The sequence below is a fragment of the Mytilus trossulus genome, chromosome 11 (genome assembly GCF_036588685.1).
Source record: "Mytilus trossulus isolate FHL-02 chromosome 11, PNRI_Mtr1.1.1.hap1, whole genome shotgun sequence".
Lineage (NCBI taxonomy): Eukaryota > Metazoa > Mollusca > Bivalvia > Mytilida > Mytilidae > Mytilus > Mytilus trossulus.
In genome coordinates, this window is record NC_086383.1 from 7,207,898 (window position 1) to 7,224,456 (window position 16,559).

Below are 16,559 nucleotides of genomic sequence, written 5' to 3' on the forward strand. Positions count from 1 at the left end.
TTAGATTTTCTTCCAGTTAACATTACATACAGTCTGCAGTTTAAGTTTTCAAAACATTAATTAGATTCATTAACTATCCTACATTTTTACCAAACTTGGACAGATGCTTCTTACAATCAAAAGGATTATTTTTATTGATTTTTTCCCTCCTTTATGTTGAGCCTGCGATTTACAGCAAAAGTAGGCGAGACACTGGGTTCCGCGGAACCCTTACAAATTTTTATAATTACACATTATTTTTACACATGATTATAAAACTATTCAAAACATGACCTTTAAAAAGGTTACAGACATGTCAGTTGCTTACAGACTTTAGGCACTTGTTTCTATGCATGGGAAGGTCAAATAACCATATATATATTATGCATGTATGTACGGGTATATGGATAGTCTCCCATATGCCGTTTCTGTTCTCTTACCATCAAATTTTCTAGAACGTTTTCTCTATGCTCATTACCAACAAAGACACATCCAATTGGAATATAGGTAGTTTCATTTTCAAAATAAATTTCGTGATTCTTGCCAATTATGTGAATTTAAGCAAAATAATCTTTTAAATTTCGCCCCCCCCCCCCCTTTCCTAACATAAATCATGGATCCGACCCTAATACCAGAGAGAGAAGATTGCCCCAGTCAAACACTAGATTTTGAATTGATAATAAGCAGAAACATAAGAAATCTACAGATGTTGTTATATATTTGTCTATCTAAAATTTCAGAATTAAAAATTTTTTTTCTCAAAGTTGTTATTGACTCCCTTACACATGTAGTTTATTGCTTTCATATTTTTTAAAGACATATACTTATGGAAATAAGGAATACATGTTACATTCTTAACCAAAAAAAAAAAGTTCCTATAGGCATAAGATTCGAATGTATAAACTAGGCTTTGTCAGATGAATATGTCCAATTTGAACGGCATATTTCAGCTTTTTATTGCTCAGATTGGCTATGAAAATTATAAAATAAACTATCGCACCAACCTTGCACCAAAAAAATATTTTATCCAAAGTTTGATATATATGAACTTGTCAAAATGTTAAAATTTCTAATTGGTGCAAGCATGGTGCGGTGGTAAAAATTTAGAAAAAACATCCAAATTTCTGTATTTTTGCTTATTTTCCCAATTATGACGTCATTTGCACCTACCATTGTGACGTCATTGAACATTTTTTTGTTAGATAAAAACATTTTTTTTAAATCATTGACTCATATTCTAATAGTTTATGGAGAAAAATCTGCTCTGTTCGAATTTTTATTATCTTGTAAATCTGGGGCCATTTTAGGCCATTATAGCCCCTACTCCTTTGTGACTGACCATGAAATTTCCAGGCTAATGGAGGAACCTATGTAAAATTGTTGACAGTAATCATTTTTCTTGTTAAAATTGCCTGATTGATTCCTGCTCCACTGCAGTTCCAGTAACGTTTTGAATATAAAATGTTATGCCTTTTACAGTTAGTACATTTTACTATCTGTTCATTTCGTTCATTAAATTGAAAGACAAACAATTGTACTTTCTTTATTTAACTTCATTATCAAAATACTATTCTTTTATCAGGAAGTATGTTCCTTCTTATTGATCAGATACACTAACACGTGATCAATTTATCTAATGATATAGTATTTGAAGTTTCTGTTTAGATTTGTTTCACGCTCTTGTAAAAAATGTTGTACAGATCATAGTAAAAAAATCTTTATGGTACGTTAAATGTAGCTACTCAATTTAGTGTAATATCTTGATTGTATTTAGATAGATTGTTTTTATATTTTTATTTATAGGAAAAACAAACTCTTATCGATGAGGATAAAACAAATTCTAGACAGGATGACCTGATTCCAAGGAAGACCATTGGTAACTCATATAAAAATAAAGATAATGAAGTATGATTTACAATGAGACACCACTACAACAGAGACTAAAACAATAAAAAAAGTTGTTAACTATAAGTTAGCTCACTACGGAAACCGATAAGGGCCATTCAAAAAAAAAATTTATGTCGTAATTACGACATAACATGTCGTAATTTCGACATAACATGTCGTAAAAACGACATCGCTATGTCGTAATTTCGACATAACATGTCGTAAAAACGACATCGCTATGTCGTAATTTCGACATAACATGTCGTAATAACGACATAGCTATGTCGTAATAACAACATCGCAATATATGTAAAAGAATATGTATTATGATTGGCAAGAGACTAAATGACGCAGAACTTTTTTCTTTTCATTTACCTAGATATATTATAGGGTTTCTACATCTTGCATCCGCCGTTTCCGTACACATCTGTTTACAAACTGGCCGCTATATTATAATTTCGACAACCTTATAGTGTATCAATAGGAATCAACAATAGCAATGCAGTAATAATTTCCCTCAAACATCAGTAGTACATTAATATTCAAGTGTGTACAAATGAAGGTACAGCGATCCGTGTGTCTGATCACTATGAGTCCAAAAATTAACATAGTCTTCATTGGGAAAAGCTTAAAATTAATCATATTCAGAACCTGTAGTGAAAATGCAGGACTTCATAATTAACAGAAATCTGTACATACCAAACATAATTAGAGGCTCCAAGGAGCTTGACTTGCTCCCCTATTCAACTGGGTCTCATTTTATTTGATAATATATATAAAGTTCTGATATGTGCAAGTCTGAGGTCCAAGTGTATAACTTTAATTGAGCTTGATTGCACATAGTGTTCATTACTCTAAAAATAAAAAGATACGCTACAAACTTTGCCTTCACTGACGACCATTTTGAAATTCCTATCCCTTCAAAAAGTGAAAAGTTAAACTATACGGTTGTCGTTATTTATATCACATAGCAGTCAGGAGTCTGTAATTCAGTGGTTGTCATTTGTTTTTGTGTCACATATTCGTTTTTCGGTTTTTGTTTAAACATTATTAAAACCGTTATTTTTACTCGTTTGACTAAATTTTGTAAACAGCTGTCATTTCGGGGACTCTCCCTCTGGTACATTTCGTCCCTCTTTTTTAGCTGACTTTGCAGCGGCTTTTCACATTAGTGTTGAAAAGGCGTTGACCGTGCGCACATTATTAGAATGAAACAAATTGAACTTTGGTCAACGTTTTTACACCCCAATAAAGTTACAAAAAAGGAGCATTCAATTCTTAAGTAAATTAAAACCAAAAACAGAAAACAATACATAATTTAATCAACAAAATACAACTTTTATCATCACCAGCCAAAGAAAAATAGAAATGAATCATTCAACACTTCAATAACACCTTAGTATGAAGGCATGCAGCATATGCGCTAACCTAATCGGGCTAGAGGGGGGAATCCTTGTCTTGCCATAGTTGTACCGAATGTTAGTCCTCAGTCCTGTCTTTAAATATAAAAAAAACACCTGACAATGCCATGGCTATAAATGAAAAAAGATAAACAGACAAACAACAGTACACATGACACAACATAGAAAACTAAAGATTAGGCAGCAATCCAAATCCAAAACTATGGGTTACCCTAGGTGCTTTGGAGGGTGGGTAATCATATCTCCTAAACATGACGCACCAGTGATGCTGCTCGTGTACTATCAAATTTGATATGGAGCCAATGTCAAAAAGCCGTGTCTTCTGTTTCCAACGAAACGGTTATCCCATTAGAGTCAATGTTATTAGATTCTCACAGAAGGTAACCAAAGATTTTGCGACGATGCAAATATTAAACTTTACAATATAAATAAATATATTTAACCAATGAATTCAAATAGCAAAAGCTATGCAATTTAACAAATATATACTTATTAAGCTTCATATAAATTATCTAACAATGAAATACATTAAATATGAAATTTGGAGTTTAACCAAGGGGAATTAGTTAATAACACTGTCTGTCACACAGCATTTCGGGAACTCTCCCTTTGGTATCTTTCGTCCCTCTTTTAAAGCTGACTATGCAGGGGCTTTTCTCATTATTGAGGGTATTAAGATGACCTATAGTTGTTTATTTCTGCGCTTTTAGTCTCTTGGCAATCATAATACATATTCCTTTACATATATAGCGATGTCGTTATTACGACATAGCTATGTCGTTATAACGACATAGAAATGTCGTTATTACGACATGTTATGTCAAAATTACGACATAGTTATGTCGTTATTACGACATGTTATGTCGAAATTACGACACAGTGATATCGTTTTTACGACATGTTATGTCGAAATTACGACATAATTTATTTTTTTTGAATGGCCCTTATCGGCTTCCGTAGCTCACGGCCTTTAATAATAAACAAAAGCCATATAGCAAAGAAAGATATAAATCTAAAGGCCCCGAAATGAAATATATGTAAAACAATTAAAACGAGAAAACGGCCTGATCTATAGACCTATAAACGAAAAACAAATACGATAGACATCAACAAACGACAAACACTAAATTAAAGAATTCTGATTATATATGGATAGGCACATACAGAATGAGGCGAGATTGAACGTGTTTTCTATGTTATATTATGAGGCAACCATAACCTGTGAAAGGGGACGAAGTCTGTTATTCAACCATGTTAAAAAAAAAGAGAACTACACTACGTTTCCGATTTTGGTTCTGTTGTTAGGGATTTAGTTGTGACTTTATTTAAGTTATGACGTCATATTCAATGTAACCAATACACGCTGGCATCAGGTAACGATTTTTTCATACCAAGCAATTATTAAAAAGGATTATGGTATTGAGTTCCTTCCTATATTTTACTAGACTGATAAATATATATATATTTTAATCAAAGTCTCATGCAAACAAGACCGGAAAAAGGAAGTTAATTTCCGCGCAGATGCTGGGATCTAAAAATGTCTGAAAAAAGAGTTAACGATTTTGAGTTCATTAGTAGAATGAAAAAAATCGGGAAATATTCTCCGATTTTTGTTTTCTTTTTTATTATTTTTTTACCGTAAAAGGGGACTTCGTACCCATTTAAACACATACCTTTTGTGTGTCGAGTAATATGGCTAACATCAGCAGATTGTAACACAGTAAATGATGTATAGTAGCATATCAACTATGATGCGTCTGTCGTAAAACGATGATTATGTTACGTATGTGCCATGCTCCACATCAAATATGATCTAAACTAGCCTCTGATGCATGATTTATTATTATTGATTGTTTTGGGCTTTTAACTAGAGCTCAGTAACTGTAAGTTCTCATATCGTACTCTCGTATTAATTTGACCTGTTGATATATTTTTAATGTATTTCTAGTAATAAATGTTTACTTATTATGTGTTATATCTAGTCAGACTACTAGTATTTTAAGTATATACCACCCTTAATTAGTATTTAGTATAACAGTAAAATATTAACTTTATTCTCGTACTTTAAACAACAAATTTATGTATTTGAAAAAAATATTCAAATACTCCATGTACTTTTTACAACTTTTCATTAACTTATGAGCGTTATTACATTTAACAGCATTTTGTAATGTCATGGTTGTCTTTCTGGCTTTGTTAAAACTCTCATTCCCCCTTTTTTATATTGATTTTGTATTTTCATTGTATCATAGATCAAATTATTTTGTTCAGTTTATGTTTACTTGTTATTGTTAATATATCTTTCAATTTAGTTATGCCATTTTAATTGATATTTCATAGTGTGTCGTTCTATGTTTTGATGTTACACTACTATTTCATGTTAGGTTAAACCAAGGCCTCTGCATTTTTTTTTTGCACCTGTCCTAGTCAGAGACATGTTTGTCAGTGGCTGTGGTTTGTAGTTGTGGTTTGTGGGTGTTTCTATTTTTTTGTTTTTGGTATAGATTAGGCTGCTGATTTTTCTTTTTGAATGATTTTACACTAGTCATTTGTGGGGATCTTTGTAGCTTGTTGGTTGGTGTGAGCCAAAGCTTCGTGTTGAAGGCTGTAATTTGACCATTAATGGATTACTTTTACAAATTGTGATTTGGATAGAACGTTGTTTCATTAGCACAAAAAATTAGGAAGGAGTTAGTTACAAAAGAAGACATGTTGTTCAGATCCAATTTCTAGATTTTTGTTTTGTTATGATCTGAACTACGAGCACTATTTGGCCTTTTTGTTGATGTTATTCTAGTGCTACTGACGAATCAAGCGTCTGATATTCCAATTATTAGCCTCGTATCTTTGATGATGTTCTGTCCATAAACAATCCGAACTTTTCTGATTGTGTTCCATTAATATATCCCCCAGAACTAGCAATTAAAGAAACAACAGACACGGCTGCCCCCGCCTCATTTTTAGACATATCTCGAATTTGACTTATACCATCATCTCACTACCAGAATATATGACAAACAAGACGATTTTAATTTTGAAATTATGAATTCCCCCCACTTGAGTAGCAATAATACAACTTCACCTGCATAATGGATATACATTTCCCAACTCATTCGATATTCAAGAGCTTGTAGCTCCTACTCAGACTTTGTAAAACGTCATCAGTGTCTGAGCAGAAAGTTGATGAACCAGGGGGATGTCAAAGAACGTCTCGTCTTTTATTTTTAAAAAGTTCATCGGAATGTACCAAGACCTTGTTGATAAATATTCCGTATCAACTTCACAAATAATACAGGATGGTCTTGATGTATAGATTCTGCGTACTGACGTTGTTTATCATTTTAACAACGTGTTATATTGTTTTTTCATTTGTCTTTGTTCTATTATTAATATAACAAACGTCAAAATTATTCAATTACGTAGTGGAATAAACCATTTGTTGATTCTTATACCGGTATATTCTATAGAACTTTTGGACTATTTCAAATCTCGGTCTATTTCTGAAATTAGTTCTTACATACTTTTTGATTTTTTAACCCTGTATGCTAACATTGCCCATGTTAAAATTTAGAGTTGTTTGTATAAACATTGAACGACAAAAATATGTGACGTATATATTTTTTGACGTCATACACGCGCAATTGCTTTTTTTTTTAAATTGTAACACGATGCTGTACCCATATTTTGACTATTTCATTTATTATGTCTGTTTAGTTCACTCATCATTGTAAATATGTAAGACTCGGATCGACGTCCGGTCTCTAATCGACGTCCGTACCCCAAATCGACGTCCAAATGTGACGTCCCAATAAAATAACATTCCAAATCGACGGCCAATTTTATGCCTATCTCATCGACGTCCATTTTTTTTTTGGCATTCTGTAATCGACGTCCTATTTTGAGCTTCTCTAATCAACGTCCGTTTTGGACACAGCATACAAAACTGAAGTGAACCGATATCAGCTGATCGTTTAAACCTTTAAACATTTTATGTGAGACAAATAAGATCTCTTTAAAAAAAAAGAAATGTGTGGTGTTTTTTTTTTCTTTCAAATTATTACATAGACTTAGTATGTAAACAGGTCGTGATATCAATTTTTAAATTTTAGAGATTGGTATGATTTTCAGAGGGACAACTGTTGATACACCAGAGTTCAAATAAAATGAATGTGAGCAATTATACACCATACGGCTTTCAACAATGATAAAAAAAAATCCATACCACAAAGGCTATAAAAGGCTACGACATATATAATGTAAACAATTCAAACTAGAAAATACACAGTCTTCTTTATTAAAAAAATTTCCGAAAAACAAATATGACAGACATAAACCATCGAAAACCACTGCACTTCAGGCCCGAACAGAATATGTTAGGGTTAAATATGTGAGTGAGCACCGCAATTAACCTAAAATAGCGGTGTAACAGCACAACATAAAATATAATGCCAATTTCTTGCGTTTACGTTTCACTCCAGGTGTAAAACTCAAGAAATTGGTTGGGAAAAAAACCTTACAGAGTCCAAATTATAATACTCTCAAACAATTAGCTGTGCTTCTTTAGTTTGTCTATTGTTGAAGACTGAATAAAGCTCCTAGATTTCGTTTGGTTTTCTTTGTCGTTGGGTTGCTTACTAATTGCCATACATTTACATGCAGTTAATTTATTATTATGAATAGGAATGACACACTATTATGGGTATCAATTGTGTTAAATAAAGGCAACAGTAGTATACTGCTGTTCAAAACTCATAAATCCATGGACAAAAACAAAATCGGGGTAACAAACTAAAATCGAGGGAAACGCATTAAATATAAGAGGAGAACTTTTTTTCAAGATAAACATTAATATGCATGTTTTCTGGTTGAAGAAATGTATATGAAAAGTATGTATAAATGTTTGAAAATTTAGTTGTCATAAGAACCCTACAAAGCATGTATATGTATAAGTGTAAACTAAGTCTAGTCTATACTATTAAACGAGAAGACCTCATATTGTGTGTCGCTTCTCTTCTTTCCCCAATAAATTAATCAACATGCCTCTGTGTGCTATAGGTACAGTGCATAGTCGCATTTGTCATCCATTCATATGATTATTCAGATTGAGTAATTTTGGGAGAAAAACGAGAAAAAAGGCATCCGGATATTGTTTTCGTCATTGGACGAAATTGTAAGTCAGATTATACTTCCGGTGTGCGTTTTTCTGTATACTTTGAACATAAAATATACTACGAATAAAGTGTATTTTCAGAATTCTATCTGCTATCATTTTCAAGTTCACTATCCACGGCGGTCACAGAGTTTATTAAATAGAGAGGGTCTGTATGATATATCAATGACCACCGATCGATTAGTAAACTTTATTTATATAGTAATACATGTTCATAATATACAGGATCATACAGATAAGTGCTAAAATTATTCATGTGAACTTTTGATACCTTTTCTGAAATTCTCCAGTCATTAAATCTTTTACAACAAATAATTGATTACAAAAAAAGAAGATGTGGTATGATTGCCATATGCATGTTGAGACAACCCTCCGCAAAAGACCAAAATGACACAGAAATTTACAACTATAGGTCACCGTACGGCCTTCAACAACTAGCAAAGCCCATATCGCATTGTCGGCTATAAAAGGCCCCGAAATGACAATGTAACACATATTCAAACTAGAAAACTAGCGGCCGTATTTATGTACAAAAAAATGAACGAAAAACAAATATGTAAAACATAAACAAACGACAACCACTAGATTACAGGCTCATTAATTGAATGTTCATATCATCCTAGATATTGAAATTAATAGACAACCAAAACATTTTCCTGTCCCCAAGTACCTATGACTTTTGATACTTTCCTGAAATTCTCCAGTCATTTAATATTTTACAAAATTCTTCCAACAACACTTTACATACTTTCAACTACGCTCTGAATGCCCGCGATTTCGCGGGTGTGTTCTAATAACTTATTTTTGATTGATATTGAACATGGATTGCTACAATCAATCGGACGTCGTTTTGGCAATACATTACGTCCGATTAGAGTATAAAAATATTGGACGTCGATTTGGATATGTGACGTCAGATTTGGACGTCGATTTGAGGAATGGACGTCGATTAGAGGCCGGACGTCGATCTGAGTCTAACAAATATAACGGAATTTGGTGAGACTGTCGTACAAAGTGAGAGGTTAAGTGCTATAAAACCAGGTGTAATCCACCATTTTCTACATTTGAAAATGCCTGTACCAAGTCAGGAATAGGACAGTTGTTGTCCATTCGTTTTTTATATGCTTTGTCATTTGATTTTGCCATGTGATTTGGGACTTTCGGATTTGATTTTCCTTTGAGTTCAGTATTTTTGTGATTTGACTTTATTTTTTAATTGATACACAGAACAAGCGATAACAAAATAGACTTTTACTTTTTTTTTTTGTAATATATATTTTATTTTTTCATATCATTTTCAAATCTCATCTACAAATAAAGATGCACAAACACATTATTCTGCTATAAATCCTAAACATATAGTTAACCATACTTGTTACAAACTATAAAATACAAAGTCAGTAACAGAATACAGAATACATCTGCATTGAGCTCTATTTCTTAATAATATTATCAATGTTTGACCATTTTTCTTTTATTCTTATTGCTTTATTGGTAGAGCACAAATTCATAGAGACCATGTCAACCCTATAATAATATTTAAGCCATTCAATTGCTTCAGCAACAGATGGGACTGTAAATCTAACTCTACATAAATAAACATATCTCTTCAATATCAGAATACATGTATTAAGAATATCTTTAAATAGATGATATTTAACACCCAAGATTATATTTGATAAGGTTGAGAGAAAGCTTACATTACATACATCTTCTAACTTTCGAAAAAAATTAATCCAGAATGTTCGAACATATCTACATTAAAAAAAGAGGTGTATGTATGTTTCTTTAGTTTCTGTACAAAAAGTGCACAGTTCTGTTTCACTATATTTACACTTCATAAGTAAAGTATTTGTTCCTAGAATTCTATGGAGTAATCTGTTTTGAAATGCTCTTAATGTGGGATCTTCAGTTATAAGTAAAGGAAGACAAAAAAATAATTCCATTCTTCGGCCACAATATCTATTCCCAATTTTATTTTCCATTTCTCTTGTATGCGTGATGGGATTTCCTTTATTTTATCTAGAAAAATTTTATACAAATGTTTTGATACTTTATCAACCGTTTTTATGGCAGTAACACTTTTGTGACTGACAGTATTTAGTTTGAGAAATACTTGAGAATGAATAAGATTCTTCCATTCCTTTGGTTGTGCCAAGATTAGTCCATAGAACTCTAAGAAAGTTGTTTTTATATTATAATTTCTTATAAATTCATCATAATTGTAAAATTCTCCATTTTCCTTGATGAGATCATTTATGAAAAATACATTAATCTGTATCCAATTTTTATAAAAAGCTGTTTTTCCATCAATCATAATATTTTCATTTAAAAACAATGGTTGAGACAAGATATCACTTGGGGCTGTGGTCAGAGGTTCACTCAATGAGGCCCATGATGAAATTACATTTGATAAATGCCACATATTTTCTCCACCATTCAGTTCAAGGTGATCTACCAATAGAACCTTCCATGAGGAGTAAGTTGTGGGGTCTAAAACTTTTTTAACCCAGGATAACTTAAGTGATTATATAAATGATTCAATATGTGGCATTTTTACACCACCATCCTCGTAATTTGAGATAAGTATATTTTTTTTTAATTTTGTCCCCTTTACCATACCACACAAATCTGTATAGCATAGCTTGTATCTGTTTTAATATATCTGGGGATGGATCTGGTAAAACAGTAAAACATTGAATTAGAATTGGTAGGGTGAGAGTTTTCACAACTACAATTTTCCCATATATAGTAATATTTCTGAATGACCAGTCACTTAAAAGAGTTTTTACTTTTTGAATTTTTTCTAAATAATTATCAACACATATATCAACTTTTGACAAACAATATTGAATGCTTAGGAGTTTGAAATTTCCTGAGTGGTTCCATATTATTGTTTTATTTGTGTTTAGCTCCTCGCCACAGCCCCTTTTTGCCCCAATCCATATAACTTGTTTTTTTTCAAAATTAGCCTTCAAACCAGAACACGAGTAAAACAAGTCTGTCTTATTTAGAACACTGTTGAGAGATTCTTCACTATCATCCAGGATCAAAGTCGAATCATCAGCATACTGACTGAGTAAAAATTCAGAATTTTTAATCTTTATACCATTAATGTTGTTGTCATATTTTATTGATGCACTAAGCAGTTCCAAACATAAAATAAAAAGATAGGGAGACAATGGATCCCCTTGTCGTATCCCCCTCTCTATTACAAAAAATTCAGATAGATAGCCATTATTTTGAATGCAGCTTTTTGAATTGTAGTAAAGGGTTGTGAACCATTTCACTATTGTGTCACCAAAACCTCGAAATTTCAAGTTTTCGCGTATAAAGTTCCACTCAAGAGAGTCGAAAGCTTTTTCAATGTCCAACAAGACAAGCAAGCCAGGAATATCTTCGTCATCTATTTTTTTCAAGAGGTCATATATAAGTCTTGTACACTCACCAATATATCTGCCTTTCATAAAGCCAGTTTGAGTTTCACAAATCAGGTGATCAAGGACTTTTTTAATTCTATTTGCAATACATGTTAATACTATTTTATAGTCTACATTAAGTAGTGAAATAGGTCGCCAATTTTTTAGAAAATGTTTTGGTTTACCATCTTTGGGTAGACAGGTGATAACACCTTGTGTTTGTGAAATTGATAATTTATCTTCTTGAAATGCTTCTTTAAAAGAACGCAGTAGGAAAGGATTAATGTCGTGCCAATTTTTTTTTATAAAACTCAGTTGTAAAACCATCCAGACCAGGAGATTTTCCATTTTTCATATTTTTTAATGCATTATGAATTTCTGAGCTTTTTAGTTCCCCCTCTAAATTAATATTTTGTTCATCAGAGAGAATTTTGATAAATGGTGTTTCCAGAGAAAAGAAATTAGCTCTGTGTGTATTATTTATAAGTGTTTTCTTGGATGAATATATATTCTCATAATATAACTTTTGTTCCGCACGAATTTTTGCTTGATCAGTGATAGTTTCACCTTTATCTAAAGTTAATTTTTGTATTACTTTGTCAATATAATTTCTTTTCTCTAGATTACAGAAATATTTTGTACTTCTCTGTCCTTCTATTTGCCATTTTGCTTTTGCTCTCATTATTGCCCCTTGTATTCTATATTCTCTTAACGACCTTAACTGAAGTTCAATACGTGTAATTTCTCCCCTTTTATCATTGATATTTTCATTATTGTTCAAATTGTTTAATTGACTTTCTAGTTCTTCTTCTTCCCTACTGCGTTCTTTCTTTTTAAAAGATGAATAAGAAATTGTCTTTCCTCATGAATAAGAAATTGTTTTTCCTCGTATCATCAGTTTTAATGTTTCCCAAAACAGTTGGTCTGAAATGGAAAATTCTATTTCTTCCCTATTTTCAGAATCAACTATTTTTATATTGATCAATACAATCAGCAATACAACTTTTAGTATTAGCAATAAATTCTTTGTCGTATAATAAAGCATTATTAAATTTCCACGTCCCTTTGCCTTTTTCATTTGTTTTAAATTGAATGGACAGAGATACGGGTGAGTGATCAGACCTATATGCAACACCAATATCACACGAGGTTATCAGTGGTTGAAAAGCTCTTTTTCTCTGGGTATAATTCCCTATAAACATCAACCAGATCTATTTCTGACATCATTTCATTAACCTTTTTTTGAGCTTTAGGATTATTTTTATGAAAATAATTTAAAGTATCCATATCATAATTTTGTGGTAAATTCCAATCACCCCCCCCCCCCCCCCACTATTACTGAAGTATTACCAAAATTTTCAATATCTCTTTGGAGTATTTCATAAAAAACGGGTTTGTCCTCATTGGGTCCATATACCACTGCTATGTCATTCTAAGATTGAACATTTTTATGTCTAGAATTGCATAGTTCCCGTCTTGATCCACTTTCTGTCCAAAAATTTCAAAAGAAAAAGTGCTTTTAAACAAGATAGCCACGCCTCTACTGCTCGTGGTATGCGACCCAAATATTATTTTATACCCCCATTCTGCTTGCCAATACTTTTCAAGTTCTTTTTTACAGTGAGTATCTACCAAGAAAACCATATCATAATTTTCTCTACATTAACTAAATATATCTCTTCTTTTAACTTTATCAGAAGACAGGCCTCTACAATTGATGCAACCAATTTTCAAACTACCCATATTTTATATCACTTACAATTGTAACGGATGAATGATCTAAAATTATACAGTCAATAAACATATCCAGAGCAAAATAAAAAAATAAAGTACAAATAAGTAGAGAGAAATGAAAGTGACATAAAAATGTTTTTTTCGAACCGTTTAACCCATAACAACCCGAGTTCTCCCGTTTCATGGTAATAAAATTCTAATTAAGTAAATTAATTAACAAAAATACAGTGGGTGTCTCTCTTCCCCAGCCCTTTGTATATTAAAACAAAATATAGTTTTATAACAAACAAAAATAACAAAAACAAAAACAAAAATAACTGTTTTCCCCTTTCTTTATACCTCTAAAAAATGGTTATGGTGCAAATCTCTGTAAGTCTTTTCCCATTTCAAGTTTTGTAATGTTTAAGTTTGAGGATCAGAATTTCAACTGTTTGTTATTGTTGTCCGGGGTGCCCCCTTTTTGCTGAAAGCAGATAATTCTGCTTTTATTTGAGAATGACATGTCGATAATTTTTACTTTTTAACATTTCGTCCTTAACATGCGAAATGATAAATTGCATATATCTAGTAATCAAGCTCACAGAATACTTGATAGAGCTACACACCTTACAAAATGGCTGAATTGTGAAAGGTGCATTTTTCATTTGAATTATGTATTCAGTAGTACAGTAACGGTTGTTTTGTTGTCACTACAGATCGTATAAAGAAATTGAAAGACAAACTTAAAGAAGACACACAACGGTTTGTTCAGACAGAGAACAGGGAATGGTTTGTACAGACAGAACACTTAAGATATTTTGGACAGACAAGGTAATACCAACGGTTTGTTCAGAAAAATGTATTTTTTAAAGGGTTTGAATTTTTATTTTGAATTAAAGGCAAAAATAGTTTATCGACATGGACAAATGAAAATTATGCAATGTCTCTTTTGTATTTGCAACTTTGTTATACCGACATTCAAATCTGATAAATCAACTTAGAAAATACAAATCAATTCTAAAACAAACCCTGAGGATATCGCATTTACTTAAAAACTAAGGAGAGCGGGCAAGACGATAGGACAGTGAACCCTGTTATGCAGGCATCATCAACCATGCAAGTCAGTTCTCGGTTCGAAATAAAGGCAACAGTAGTATACTGCTGTTCAAAATTCATAAATCGATAGAGAAAAAAACAAATCCGGGTTGCAAACTAAACCTGAAGGAAACGAATCAAATATACATGTAAGAGAACTACGACACAACAGAGACACAACACCGAAACGTAACACACCCAGAAACGAACTATAATGTAACAATTGCCATTTTCCTGACAAATGTGACAATCAGAAAGGGAAATTGACGGTAAATTATCAGTTCGCATGGAAATCTGGTATCCACAAATCTGAGATCACAAGACAGATTGTATTGTACTTGAATTTGCAAAAAAAATATACAGTCGATTTCAGTCATCTTGATCATATATTTGTATGAAGGACTTTATTTGACCGACACCTTTGTTCATCTCACTTTCTGAATAATTATACTGTGCAATAAGATAAAGAAAATATGAAGCAATTAAAGAGAATAAACCAAAATGTGAAAAAAGTTAAGTCACAAATAACCAAATTCCGAGAAGAAATCAAATGGCAAAATGAAAAGCTCAAATAGTTATCAAAGGTACTAGGTTTTAAATTTAATAATCCAGTCAAGCGTTTCGTCTACATAACCCTCACCAGTGAAGCTCAGATCAAAATAGTTATAAAATTCAAACAAGTACAAAGTTTAAGAGCATTGAGGGCAAAGCATTCCAAAAAGTTGTGTCAAATACGGCTAAGATAATCTATCCCTGGGATAAGAAAATCCTTAGTTTTTCGAAAAATTCAAAGTTTTGCTACAGGAAATTTATTAAAATGACCATATAATTGATATTCATGTCAACACTGAAGTGCTGACTACTGGGCTGGTGATACGCTCGGAGACGAAACGCCAACCAGCAGGGGCATCGACCAAGTGGTGTAAAAAGTTATCAAAGGTACCAGGATTATATATCAAAACGCCAGACGCGCGTTTCGTCTACACAAACACATAAAACGAGTGGATAACAAATGTCCTATTCCTGACTTGGTACAGGCATTTTCTTACGTTAAAAATGGTGGATAAAACCTGGATTTATAACTAGCTTAACCTCTCACTTGTATGACAGCTGCATCAAATTCCATAATATTGACAACGATATGTGAACAAAACAAAAAGACAAAATAGATAAAATTGTCACAATTAAGGGTACAGCAGTCAAAATTGTGAAAATGGCATACTTCGTTTCTTTGTGTGTTGCATTGTCGTTTTTTTTTTTTTTTTTGTGTATTTCTGTTGTTTCGTTATTTTCCTCTTATAGTTGATGTGTTTACCTCAGTTTTAGTTTTTAACCCGGATTTGTTTTCTCTCAACCGATTTATGACCTTCGAACAGGTTCTGTTGCTTTTATTTACATTGTCATATCTGGGCTTTTTATAGCTGACTATTAGGTAAGGGCTTTGTTCATTGTTGAAGGCCGTACAGTGACGTATGGTTGTTAATGTCGGTTTCATTTTGGTCTTTTGGGAGAGTTGTGGTCTGATTGGCAATCATACCACATCATTTTTTTTAAATACAAGAAGCACAAAAAGAGTCTATGTAGAATTCATTGTAGAAAAAAAAACACGTTTTGTACCTTTAATAATCCCATTCCAATATATAATGATATTCCGCTCAAATCAAGATTAGAAATACATTTGAGCTTTTTACCTTTGATAGTTTACCTATAATCTTTAAAAATTGACATAGCCATGGAAGGATTTTCACATTTTCTTTGAGAGCTTAAACAAACAAATGACAAAATAGGGCAGCTAGAAATGTTATGAAAAATAAGGTATGTTACTGGGTAAACGATAGAGAAAACAAAACTTTAATGGATGAAACGTTTAATTTT

At 32.2% G+C, this 16,559-nt stretch overlaps 1 protein-coding gene across 1 annotated transcript in view; it reads left to right on the top strand.

The window, feature by feature from the left end:
* LOC134689676 (uncharacterized) overlaps nucleotides 1–16,559 on the top strand; it is a 70,105-nt gene that overhangs the window by 23,828 nt on the left and 29,718 nt on the right. Inside the window, exons 4-5 of the mRNA XM_063549642.1 lie at nucleotides 1,783–1,855; nucleotides 14,306–14,420. Of these exons, the coding sequence (XP_063405712.1) occupies nucleotides 1,783–1,855; nucleotides 14,306–14,420 (188 nt within the window). The remainder of the gene's footprint in view (nucleotides 1–1,782; nucleotides 1,856–14,305; nucleotides 14,421–16,559) is intronic.